We start from the raw sequence: 12,024 nt of genomic DNA on the forward strand, positions 1-12,024 counted from the left end.
TAAGATCTTTTAACCAGCATATTGAATATTGCAGAGCATTAGATTTTTATCTTGAATGTAATGAAGTACGAAGCTGGTCTGTGAGGTCTGCAGAGGTATTTTGTATTACTGCATTTCTGTGTAAATGCTGGAAGCAGTGGAGTCATTTCCATTCTCAGTTCTATTAAAATTGGTTAGCCTTGATAAAACATAAACTAGGAAGTATAAGTTTCCTACTTGTATTTTCAGCCCCAATGTGACTTACCCTTTTTTTTTTCCTAATCGTTGTTATTCTTTACCTTATGTTTTGGAATCGAGGGAAGAATTTTATTGAGAATTTTTAATGTCACTAATTTTTAGCTGTTAGAGAATAATAGCAATGTAAACTGACTGAAAATGTAAGTTCTCTTGATTTTGTGCCACTCAAATCTTCAGCATCGTTTCTGTGTTGTGAGGGACACGCTTTTCTGCAGTAGGTCAGCATGGGTTACAAAGGACAGATTGGAGCAGGGAATGTAATTTGTAAGGAGGCAAATGTGCTTAAAGAGTTTTTTTTTCCACTTTTGAATTAAGAATATTGTAATTTCAAGCAAATGAGCATGCACGTGGCTGATTCGAATACGATTAGTTGGCAGAAGAAACTGGGTTTTGAAATAGGGTCTTGAGGGATTGGAATGGGATCAAATGCTCAAAACCAATATCAGGTGTCAGAATATTCAGGAAAATTGGTTTGTCCAAAAAATGCATACATTTTGATACAGGATAAACTGTACTAAGAAAAGGACTGTTTCAGAATGGAGTGTTTAACGTTAAGACCAGCAAGCTATGCTGCACTTAAAGCACCCCATGAAAGGAGCCAGCAGAGCCCCAGGATATCCCAGGCCCAGCACTGCCACCAGGCCAGGAGAAGGGGTGTCCTACTCTGCTCTGTGCTGTGCTGCCTCACTTCCAGCTGCCTGTGCAGCTCCCAGTGCTGCAATATGAAAGGGAACAGAACTGTTAGCATGTCCAAAGGAGCAGTATGGAGATGTGTGAAGAGCGGCTGAGGTCCCTGTGTTGGCTCAGCGCAGAGCAGAGGAGCTGAGGGGAGGCTGATGGCGGCTGCAGCTCCTCACAGGGAGCGGAGGGGCAGCGCTGAGCTCTGCTCTGTGTGACAGCGACAGGGATGGCATGGAGCTGCGTCAGGGGAGGGCAGCTGGGGGTCAGGGAAAGGGGCTGCAGCACAGGGCGGTGGGCATGGAACGGGCTGCACAGGGCTGTGGGCACGGCCCCAAGGGCTGCAGTTCATGGAGCGTCTGGACACTTTCAGACACAAGGTTTGATTTGGGGTGGTGCTGTGTGGAGCCAGAATCTGGACTTGATCCTTGTGGGTCCCAGCCGACATGAGATGTTCTGTGGTTCTAATAAATCTGATCTTACAGATCAAAAATATATTTTGGAAGAGTAGGTGATGATAATAAAGTGCCTTCCTCATCTGGAGTTTGAAAGGAAAAGGGATAGAAGTAATTAAAAAACAGGCCTGAAATACAACTTAGTCCACCATTGTTGCACTGCTTCTCTGCATGCTTAGGAATTATGGCTGACTGTCGGCTCCACTGATGTTAGAATTGTATTGATCTGAGAGTAGTAAGATTTGGTGCTTGCTGTCTTCTGAGATGCTGAGATAAAAATGTTGAAAAATGGACACGTTATAAAAATGTATTGTTTTTATTTTATCTTAAATTAATTCCATGTATTAGCATGCTTTATTACTCAATTTTTATTGAGAAAGGTTATTTTTATTCATTTTTCATTGTTCGTATCAGTTGCAGTAACAGTTATATAATATTGTTTCAGTACCTTGGCACATTCATTGCTTCCTTCGAAGACTTTAATGTAATATTTACACTACAGCATTGTTAGAAATAGCTCTCCAGTCTTCCCCATATTAAGCTTTCCACCCTCCTAAGGAATACACACCAGTGTGCTGCTAAAGTAGCCATCTTTCAGAAATCTTACTAAATTAGCATGGTCTTTGCACTGTGTTGAGATACATAAGTTCTCCAGCCTGCTTTTCATACTCCCAAGCTGTTACTTAATCCTTACAACAGATTCCAACTTGCTGCTGCTGTTCTTAACTAGCACTGAATTAGCCATCCATAGTTAGGCACTTGTCCATTACAGCCATAATGGCTCAAGGTTTTGGGCTGGAGAAGGTATGCGTGTATGTGTTAAATGTGTCTGCTTTCCACCATGCCACCTGGCTGTCACTCCTTCCACATTTTTTCCTCAGTAATTTGTCTTACTGTCTTTCATACTCAGCACAGATGGTTTAGAAAGGAAGATCCTCAAGAACATCTCCTTTACCCTGCTGAGCTTTAAATATTTGCCATCATCAGAGTACCATTACCAGTGGGACAGAGCACTACGTGTTTGGCAGCACGGTACTTGGTTTTCATTGCTTTTACTTCAGAATTTTTCTCTAGCTACTCCAAGGCTGTAACAGCTGAAAGCCAGATGTGGTAGAACAATAATAAAATAAATGACCAGCTTTGGAAGTGCAGTGTGTAGATATCACGTGTAAATGAAGGCTTTGTCCCCAGCTCGATTTTCTGCTGCAAATTTTTAAAGCTCAGCTAATAGGAAATTGATGGACTGGCCCTAACTTCAGGAGTGTAAGTTTCTCATCGTGCTCAGAACTGACAGTGAAAGTGCACTGTTACAAATGAGCCTGTTTCTTTGGCAATAACTTCCTTTTAGGAAGTTGTGTAGTGCTGTGAGTAGGACTTTTGCCTGTGTGGTAGTTACTGGGGCTGTTCCTCGCCTTGAATTATTTTAAATATCAATTTATCCATGAGAAACATCAAGAGTGAGAAATTTTGCATGTCACCTGCAATCTGATCCATTGTGTTTATTTATAAACATCATGTTTTTTTCATTCAGAAACTTCATACAACGCAGAAACAAATGATGGGTCTCAAAGTTTAATCCAGATGTGTTCTCCCCTTCCTGAGATACCTCAGAATGAAAATGCAGCTGAGTCCTGGGAGACGTTAGAAGAGGTATGCTGGGACTCCCTTACTATCCTGTTGGTATTCTTGCTTTTAACAAGTTACAGAATAACCTTTTTTTTTTTGCAGGACTTGATTCAGCTCAGCCAGTTGGTGACTGACTTTTCTGTGTTAGTCAGTGTAAGTATGAATTCTGCATTCCATATTAGAAGCTTTCAAAAATGAGGGTGAGTGGGGATAACACCCGGCTGGGGAAAAAAGGAGAGCAGTTCTCCTGTCTGTAATCTGAGTGCAGACTGAGCTAGTTGCCACTTAATAACAGCAACACAGCAACAACATAGTAACAACAACAAGAATAGCAGAATCACATTAACAGAATGTATTCAGTCAGGTGTTAAATAAATTAAGGTTATGAAATGAATAGATATGTTGGGAACTTCAGGAAGATGTTCCCCATTGAATGGAGGCAGTGTATTTCCCCACAGTTAGCCAAGATGCCCAGGTAGAAGTCCTGACTGTGCTACATGGCACCTATAGTAAATACTCCTCTGGTTTCAGATGACTGGTACATTTAATACTTTCCAAAGTCATGGGTGATGGATATCATTATTACATTTATGTTGAATTATCTAGCACTAAATTAGAAAGCTTTCTTCTGGTTTTCATGTAGTAACAGAAGAGGACTGTTGTTTGTTCCTCTTCTGTTCCTATTGGTTCAGGTCCTGGCAAGGTAGATTTCTGAGGAGGCAGTATTTTTTCATATCAACAACTAGTGCTGCTAGTTGCTCCTAAGCAATTCCTGATGTTGCAGCCAATGCCCTTTGCCACCTGAGGAGCCTTAGAAGCAGCTCTGCAGTGCTGACATCAGACTTGTAGCCAGGTCCCATTCATTCTTATAGTTTCCAAGGGTAACAGTGGCTATAGACTTCACTGCACAGGTTGGGCATCTTTCAGGTACTTTAATCTCTTAACCAGGGGTACTAGGAAGAGTCTGAAGCTTCCCTCATCTCCATCATGCTCTTTCTTTACTTATAAATGTGGCATCTTTTATCAGCCACGCTTAGTTCCCAGTGTTTAATTCTTCCTTTGCCACTGGGAGTTTCAACCCACCATTCTCAACTGCCACAAGGATTGTTTAATCTGATCCCCTTGCTGTTGAGCTGCTTGGGATAGATGAAAGAGCTTTTGTTCTTTCTCTAGACTCTGTGCTGCTTCACTGAGATTTGTTGAACTGGAAAGGGACTTTAGAAAGGAGGGGTTCCTGTTCCCAGGACTGGATTTTACACATAACCATCATTAGACATTAGACAAGAGTCAGAAGCGTTCAGTGGCCTTCGGTAGATTGTAGATGAAGGTACCACAGCTGGACTCAGCATTTTCTGAGTCTGAAAGAGGACAAAGTTGTGATGCCTTGTACTTAAGGAGGCCGTCAGCCATCTGAGGCATGAAATAGCCTAAGAACCATAGAGATCAATAAGAACAAAACCCTCTCTCTGTCCTCTCTGTCTGCTGCTCCAGTGTTCTCAGAGAGACTGCAGGGGAATCTTACTGCATTCTGACGAAGGATGGAATGCTTCTTTTAAATCTTTTAAATCAGAGAACAATGAAAGGTAAAGCAGTAGCAAGTATATTTCAGTTGTCACTGTTGTATTTGTGAAGTGAAAATCACAGCCAGAATCACAGAGTGGCCCAGGTTGGAAGAGACCTCAAGGATCATGAATCTCCAAGCCCCTCGCCACAGGCAGGGCCACCAACCTCCACATTTAATACCAGACCAGGCTAGTCAGTGTTTCATAATATCCTAATTAAGTATTTCTATTTAGATTTCTTGGCACAACTTTGTATGTTGCAGTTGGTACTGATAAATGCTTTTTATAGACCTTTTTTTGAACATGAAGCTCAGCAGGAAACAGAAATGCTAGTTTGGATTGTTTTCCCCTTTGAAGTGCAAGCTCATCTATTCACAGAGAAGATTTAGAAATCATATGTTATGGGTTGTTTTCTCTAACAGTAGCAACACATTGTGTAATATTCCCACCATATTATTAGTTGACAGTTAAGCTTTTTTTTAAGTAAGTTTGTAATTTCAGCGCAGTTTATCAGATCCCATTAATGAACCACCATTAAGGCTGCATGGCTGCAGTGTGTGGCAGATGAAAGCAGCTGTGGGGCCCTGATTACAGGCATTAAAATGGTGTGTATTGGCTCACCGCTGCTTCCCAGCAGGTTCCCTCACTCATAATTCCTTTGCATCTAGTCTCAGCAGGAGAAGATTGACAGGATTGAAGACCACGTCAACAGTGCTGCTGCGAATACAGAGGAGGGAACCAAAAACCTGGCCAAGGTAGGGATCTGCTCCTGCTGCTGGATCAATGGTACTCTGCTTCCCAGCAACCTCTGTATTAACCCCATTGATCCGCCGTCTTTAATGCTGAGGGAGCCAGCAATTAAGGAAATAAGGAAGAAATGACCCACAGGTAGCAGGGGGAAAAAAAATCAATCTCTCTTGTAATTTTCTATCGCACCCAGGCTACTAGAAAATACTTTTTTTGTTTCTTCACATCACATTATGTGATACTTTAATGCTACTTCGGTGTACCCGCAAAGATGTGAGCATTCAGCCATTGGCTCACAGGAATCAGATGAGCGTGAAACAACAGAGCAACGGGGGCATGCAGCTCCAATGGACGTGATGTCAGCGAGAGCTGCTAATAAGCCACACGCCTGGATTCAGGCACGCTATTGAAGTCTGAGCATTTTCTGTTCCTCACTTGATTCAGTGATGGAGACAAGGTCATAAATAGTGTGTATAGTCAGCCAGTAGCGTGTAGAAGATCTGTCTCCGAGCTGCATACGTGAGAGAGCTCAGTTTTCAATTGTTTGGGATTCATACACGTGGGTAGCAGAGCATCTTTTTTCCTAATGCTGATTTCTCAAGTGTATTTATTGCTGAGCGTTCAAATCATTGCCAGGAGCAATGAGAAGAGAAACACACCTCACAACAGGAACGGGTTCTAACCCTTTTTCTTTTTTTCTCTTTCTAGGCTGCAAAATACAAGCTGGCAGCTCTGCCTGTGGCAGGTGCAGTCATTGGAGGAGTGGTGGGGGGTCCTATTGGTCTCCTTGCAGGCTTCAAAGTGGCAGGAATTGCAGCTGCACTTGGTGGTGGGATTTTGGGTTTCACAGGTGGAAAACTGATACAAAGAAGAAAACAGAAACAGATCGAGCTGGTCTCTTGCAGCTGTCCAGAGCTTTCTTGCCAAAGTGCCAAAAAATCCAGCTGAAGTATAGACTCATTACAAGGAACAGAAGTACAGTAGCTGTGCTAATGACAGACTTGCAGCCTCCTGCTTTAGATTTGAGGCTGAGGTGTGAATTCTGCAGCAGTACAGTTACGTGGGAAGGGTGAAACAGTAATGTCAGAATTTTGGAGCTTTCTGTTTTCAGATGTGATAAGTGACTTTCAATCTTTTAACTCTTAAGAACTATAGGGTAACTTTTAATGATAAAATTCTTAAAGGAGATATGTGAACAGCTGACGGGTGACAGGTGCTTCGAGCCAAATTTGCACAAAATACCTTTCAGATAAGGAGATTTAGAAAACTAGTGCTTTCTCATGAACACCCTCCCCAGAAGCCAGAGCTTGTATTATATTATTAAAGTAATTGTTGTATATTATTCTAAACTCCTGTCCTCCTGAGGCAGGAAGATAAGCTCCCATCTATCCTTTATGTTCAGGGCACTTTAAAATCTCCTCTCCGTTATCTGGATTCCCAAACTCCTCCTGTGTATACCACCAGGACACAGGGAAGCACTGTTTTCCATAGAGTAAGGTTAAAACACTGGGTGAGTAATGTGGAAAAACATATGTATATCCAGCATCTGTCTGCATCAGCCAGCTCAGATCAGCATCTTTTATTTATTTTATTTTGTGTACTCCTCAGTTATTCAAACCATAGTTAAGACTTAAATAGCCTAAGAAGCAGCACTGGGGGAAAGAGTCATTTTCCATGGCTCTTCAGCTCCTTGTCTCAAGAACGTTGCTCAGAATGAAGTGCCAAACTCCAGCACTCTGAGCCAGGAGCCTCAGCTGCCTTTAGGAGTGCTCAGGGCCAGCTGCTGCCCTCGCTTCTCCTGTCCTGGCACCAGCAGTGCCATAGAGGGAGAGCTTTGCTGGAGGTGTGCTTCTTCCATGGCCTTTATTCAGGGGTGGGTATCTTTTATACCAAGGGTGGATGGAGAAGCAGCAAGTCCTGGTGAGAAATGTGTTCAGTGGGGCAGCACTGAGACTTGTGCTCTGTTCCCCCTGTAAGGCTGCCTCTGGGCCTTTTCAGTGGAGATTTTGGGGCGTGTTGTTAGAACTTCCTCTAGCTTTTTACAGAAATATTCTGCCTTCCTGATTTCAGTGCTTCAGAAGCCATTTGCTTCTGTAACCTCTGCTGTTGCACACCAGAGTGCTAATGCTTTTATTTTTGCATTGTCTTACTGTTATGCATGTAGTCCTACCTCCATCTTTTGAGAATGGTTCCCACACTATTGCTGCTGCTGGTTGGGGGAACAGAAGTTGGAGCTGGGGGGCTGCTGCTTTAAGTTTCACACTGTTCAGCTCCTCCTGAGCTCTGTGGGATTAGTCCAGTCCGGTTCTAATAGTCACACACCTTTGCTCTCAGGCTCCCTGGCAGGGAATGCTGGATACAGAAGCAACCTGCATACAGAGAGCTCCCTTTTGTTAACCATGAAAAGAACCATCTGCTAATGACAGATGATAGGTTTTTGTGCCTAGAGACACAGTAAGCAACTGTTAATTACAGCACAAGCATCTTTTTCTGAACAGTTCTTCCATACTACTTTTACAGTGCGATTGGAATTGCTATCAGCCAGAGCAACGCATCTGTTTTAAGTAGGGCTGAGGCTTAGGGAAGCAACGTGTACGAGAACAGTTCTCACAAGTAATCATGAACATTGTCAACACTGTGTGTGCTGAAGCCACAGTGCCTACGTCTGTAAAATCAGCAGGAGTGGGAAATGCGAGCCGGGTAATTCAGCACGTTTCCTCCTGTCATGCAAAAAACTTCTTCTTTAAATGCACCTACTTTGGATGTAAATATATCCAATGAGTTTGTAACAGCTTCATGTGAAGGCTGTTAATTCCAGTGACTGGTGATTTCTACATTTAAAGAAAGCAACCAAGGAAGAAGTGCTTAAATGGAAACTGGCCGGATCTGCTTTCCTACTATCTGATTCTGAGCCCCATGCATTAAATGGCAGCAGACACCGCAGGACCTCCTCGCTCCCCCTAAGGCTGGGACAATCCACACCACCAAATGGAACTTCTGCCACTGCTCAGCCAGGGTCAGCTTCCCCCATGCTCTCTTCATAAAGCATCTCACACAAGGACTGTTCTTCCTTGAGGCTTTAAGGAAGCAATTTCAAACCACTGTGCACACACTAAATGTGGGGGGCTATTACTTAAGCTATGATTTTATTTTATTTTTTAAATGGATGAGTTACGTACATGAGCAAAAAAATACAGGCACCTGAGTAAGTACACTGCATTCAGATTGGTAAGCAGATTGGTTAGAAGATATGTAAGCTATACATAATGCTTCCTGACCAAACCAAAGTTTTTGCTCATCTGCATAGAACTGATTTAGAATGTCAGATTTTATTCCCTTTTTGACATCAAAAAGTTCAGTCCTTCAATAAATCTGTTATTAAAATTATTATTAACACTAAAGAATCCTGTATTGAGTTACTAAACTACGTACTTCCACTGTAAAATATGAACATTGACTGAAATCAACACAAGTTCCCAAAGCATTCCAGGCATTTTAAGAACTGGTGCAGATCTGGTACTTCAAACCAATTGCTTTGAGATCAATGTGAGTTTGGAACATTTTTGTTCTGTGTGGGGATAATGCTCCTGTTGTTTGATAGCTTCCCAGGAGAGCCTTGGGGAGCGGTTTGCCAAGCACTAAGGGGCTGAAACCAATGTTGTAGATCAGAGTTTATCAGAGTTTAAACACCTTATTGCTCTACTGAGGTAAATTCTTTGTATCTTATGATACTTCAAGAGCTCAGCTGCTGCTGACCGTTGTGTTAGGCGTAACTAGACTTCTGCTGTTCAACACTGCTTGCAAATAGAAAAAAAATCACTTAAAAGTTCACACATCTGTGATCACCAAGAACCCAGGAGAATCAGGTCCTACTCCAACAAACACACGATGATGTGACTTCAGCACGCACCTGTCAACTAACTGGCACACTGTGCAGGAATTGTCCAGAGCTCCTGGAACAAGTCCTTGCTCAGAAGAGCAAACACAGCATAAGAAAGGGGGCTGGATGTGGGCTGGCGTATCTGATTTTCACAGGAAAAGCCATTGGATCACTGGACATAGAATGAGGCTCTATCTCTCTCCAGCAAGAGAAACTCAAATGTCACCCACCAAATGTCATAAGATGAGCCCCTATAGGCACCATGCAAGAATTCCAGCCTTAAAAACTACCCTGATGACAGCTTTGGATTCAAGCTGAAGGTGGCACGATAGCTGCTAAAAATGCTTGACTTGCTATTAAACAGAAGACCTGGCTTTCTGAAACTTAATGTAAACTCCAGAATCACAAAACAGATAAAAAAAAAACAAAAAAATCCACAAGAGAAGAAACCCACCAACTTCACAACAGTCTTGCAGTGAGCTACCAGTTCTGCATCTGCTCAGTTAGCTGCAGCTTAGCGCTGAGAGCACTAAACTGTGTCCTCTGCAGCTGGCTGTGGATGCAGGTGCTCGACTGAGCAGACTGCTGGGAGCAGTGCTTGCACAGCTGCACAGCCCCACATCACTCTTCTGTCACAGACCTGAGGAGCTGACCTGAGAGGAAAAGGAATCCTGAGTAGTGAACTGCAGAAGTTGGGGCACTCACTGAAGTAAATAGGAACCCACTGAGAACCACACGCCCAGAGAAGCAGCTTGCCTCTTTGGTGCCCCAAGTCACAGACTCGGATGCTCACAGCATGTGCTGTGCAAATTAGAACTAATTAGTCTCCAGCCATGCCCCCTGAACTAACAGGTGTTTTTTGCATCTTACTGTTTCTTTATGTTCACCTCACCAAGCAGCTTTTACAGTTGTTGAGATAAGTATTATGTATTAGACACAACAGAAAAGCCCACAAGGATAACAGTTCCTTCTTCAGAGCAAAATTCAGAGTAACCAATGAGGGAAAAGCCATACAAGAGTATCACAATTTAGAATGCTAACGCTTGCATAGTCATGGTGCTGTGTCTGCCCTACTCTTCTGCTCTGAATTGTCTCTAACACTGTTGTTGTTTTAACACAACTGTGTAACATATCATCATTCCAGCAAACGAGCTGGCCTGTACAGCCCTACCATGCAAAATACAGCCATTACCATTACAACTTCACCTTTCCTCACTTAGTATTTTAATAATCAGAACTGCTTAAACATTTAGACCCAGTAAAGCACCACACAAGATTCTGTAAAACTTTAATTTATTCCCCTCCCAAGTATCCAGAATAGAAGACCCTCTCAAGTTGGAGAAAAATGTGACAAAGAAATAGATTACCAGGAGAGCTGTTCACACGAAGAAGAACAGAAAGCACATACTACCAAGATTACACAGAAAACAACCCCAAAATCCTATTGAATGGGATAGTGCAAGTTAACAGCATGTCTCTGGCAGGGATACCTTCATTTGGATTATAAAAGTTTTACAGAATTGTTACATCAAGTGTCTGGATGGGTCTCTGGCATTTTACTAGAGCGTTAAGAACGTACTGTTGGAAAGATGCTGTACAGAAGGACCCACCAAATCAATTTATTTACAAGCCTGGGGAAGAAAAAAATTATTTTTCAGTTTATTCAAAATAAAAATACACGTAGAATTATGAAAATATAGGTTTACTATTTCCACCACACGGAAGTCAATGCTGCTGTCTGAAAGGCTTGCAAGATTATTTCAAGTTTTTAAAGTTCATCTTTTTCCCTCAATAAGGTGTACCTATGTTCACTGGGTGCCAGTTTCTGGAAGGAGCTCTCTGGCGGGCTGCTGGCTACATCCTGAATTGGCTGAAAAACAGAACAGTAGCAGTGCACGTTAGATTCATTGTGATCATCAGTCCCCTCCACTACACAATGATGGGTGTGCACAACCAGCCAGCTCTCATTGGACATGCAAAGGCCCAAGCAGGTGAATAAACACCCGGACACAAATTAAGTACATTCAGTTAAGGACATTCCTTCTGTAAGCAGAGCCGAAAAGGTCAGCCTGCAAGTTTCTACGCGAGTGATTTAATAGTACTTTGAATGCACCCTACTGTAGACTTGAGTGTCCACCACTTGCCAAATTTGAAGGTGCTGTGCTTTGTGTGTTCTTTTTTGAGACACCAGGGCAAAAGTGCAATTGCTGCCAAAATACTTTAAAATTAATTTCCTATAAAAACTAAAAGAAACACATGCAACTCAAGGGACACCAATGACACGGGACAGCAGCCTCCAGTTTAATTTATGTCCAGTATTTCCACTGCACAGGCTTGCACATCTTCCATGTGCTGGCAGGATACTATACACAGATGAGAAAGGAAACAAATGAAGAACACTGGATTTTGGGTGCATTTTTCAAGGGAGAAAGGAGACAAGCTAGTCCGCAGCTCCACACAGTGAGCCTGGCCTAGATATGCAGCAGAACTCAGCAAATTAGCAGGTTTCCTTTCACCCTGGCCAAGCTTCCAATACACTGCAGTTGCTTCCAAGTATGCCCAGCCCTAAGTTGATTGCCTCAGTCTCCAGTTCCACTCAACCACATCTGCCTTTCCTCCCACTGACCTGAATTCAAGTTGCTCATTGAATTCTTGAGAAATACAGGGAGTTACTAGCTAAAGGAACTAACAGGGGAAAAATTCAGCCTTCGTGTTTAAACAGTCAGTCAGTCATAACATTCAGAAGCAGTCACTCATCCCCACCCTGCCCAAGGCAACCCCTCCTGCCTCCTGTTGCACAGCACAGCCAACTTGTTCCTTCCCAATGGCTGCAGCTATG

General features: G+C 42.8%; 2 protein-coding genes across 5 annotated transcripts in view; one reads left to right on the forward strand and one right to left on the reverse strand.

Moving 5' to 3' along the window:
- STX17 (syntaxin 17) overlaps positions 1 to 10,295 on the forward strand; it is a 33,388-nt gene extending 23,093 nt beyond the window's left edge. For all 4 annotated transcript variants that reach the window (XM_048940370.1, XM_048940369.1, XM_048940368.1 and 1 more), the window contains 4 exons: positions 2,902 to 3,020; positions 3,099 to 3,149; positions 5,227 to 5,313; positions 6,014 to 10,295. In XM_048940370.1, the coding sequence (XP_048796327.1) occupies positions 2,902 to 3,020; positions 3,099 to 3,149; positions 5,227 to 5,313; positions 6,014 to 6,253 (497 nt within the window). In that variant the 3' untranslated portion in view covers positions 6,254 to 10,295. The remainder of the gene's footprint in view (positions 1 to 2,901; positions 3,021 to 3,098; positions 3,150 to 5,226; positions 5,314 to 6,013) is intronic.
- Positions 10,296 to 10,821: 526 nt separating this feature from the next.
- ERP44 (endoplasmic reticulum protein 44) overlaps positions 10,822 to 12,024 on the reverse strand; it is a 46,995-nt gene continuing 45,792 nt past the window's right edge. Inside the window, exon 12 of the mRNA XM_048940366.1 lies at positions 10,822 to 11,055. Coding sequence (XP_048796323.1) covers positions 10,954 to 11,055 — 102 coding nt within the window. The 3' untranslated portion in view covers positions 10,822 to 10,953. The remainder of the gene's footprint in view (positions 11,056 to 12,024) is intronic.

This window comes from Lagopus muta, chromosome 3 (genome assembly GCF_023343835.1).
Source record: "Lagopus muta isolate bLagMut1 chromosome 3, bLagMut1 primary, whole genome shotgun sequence".
NCBI classification, from domain to species: Eukaryota; Metazoa; Chordata; class Aves; order Galliformes; family Phasianidae; genus Lagopus; species Lagopus muta.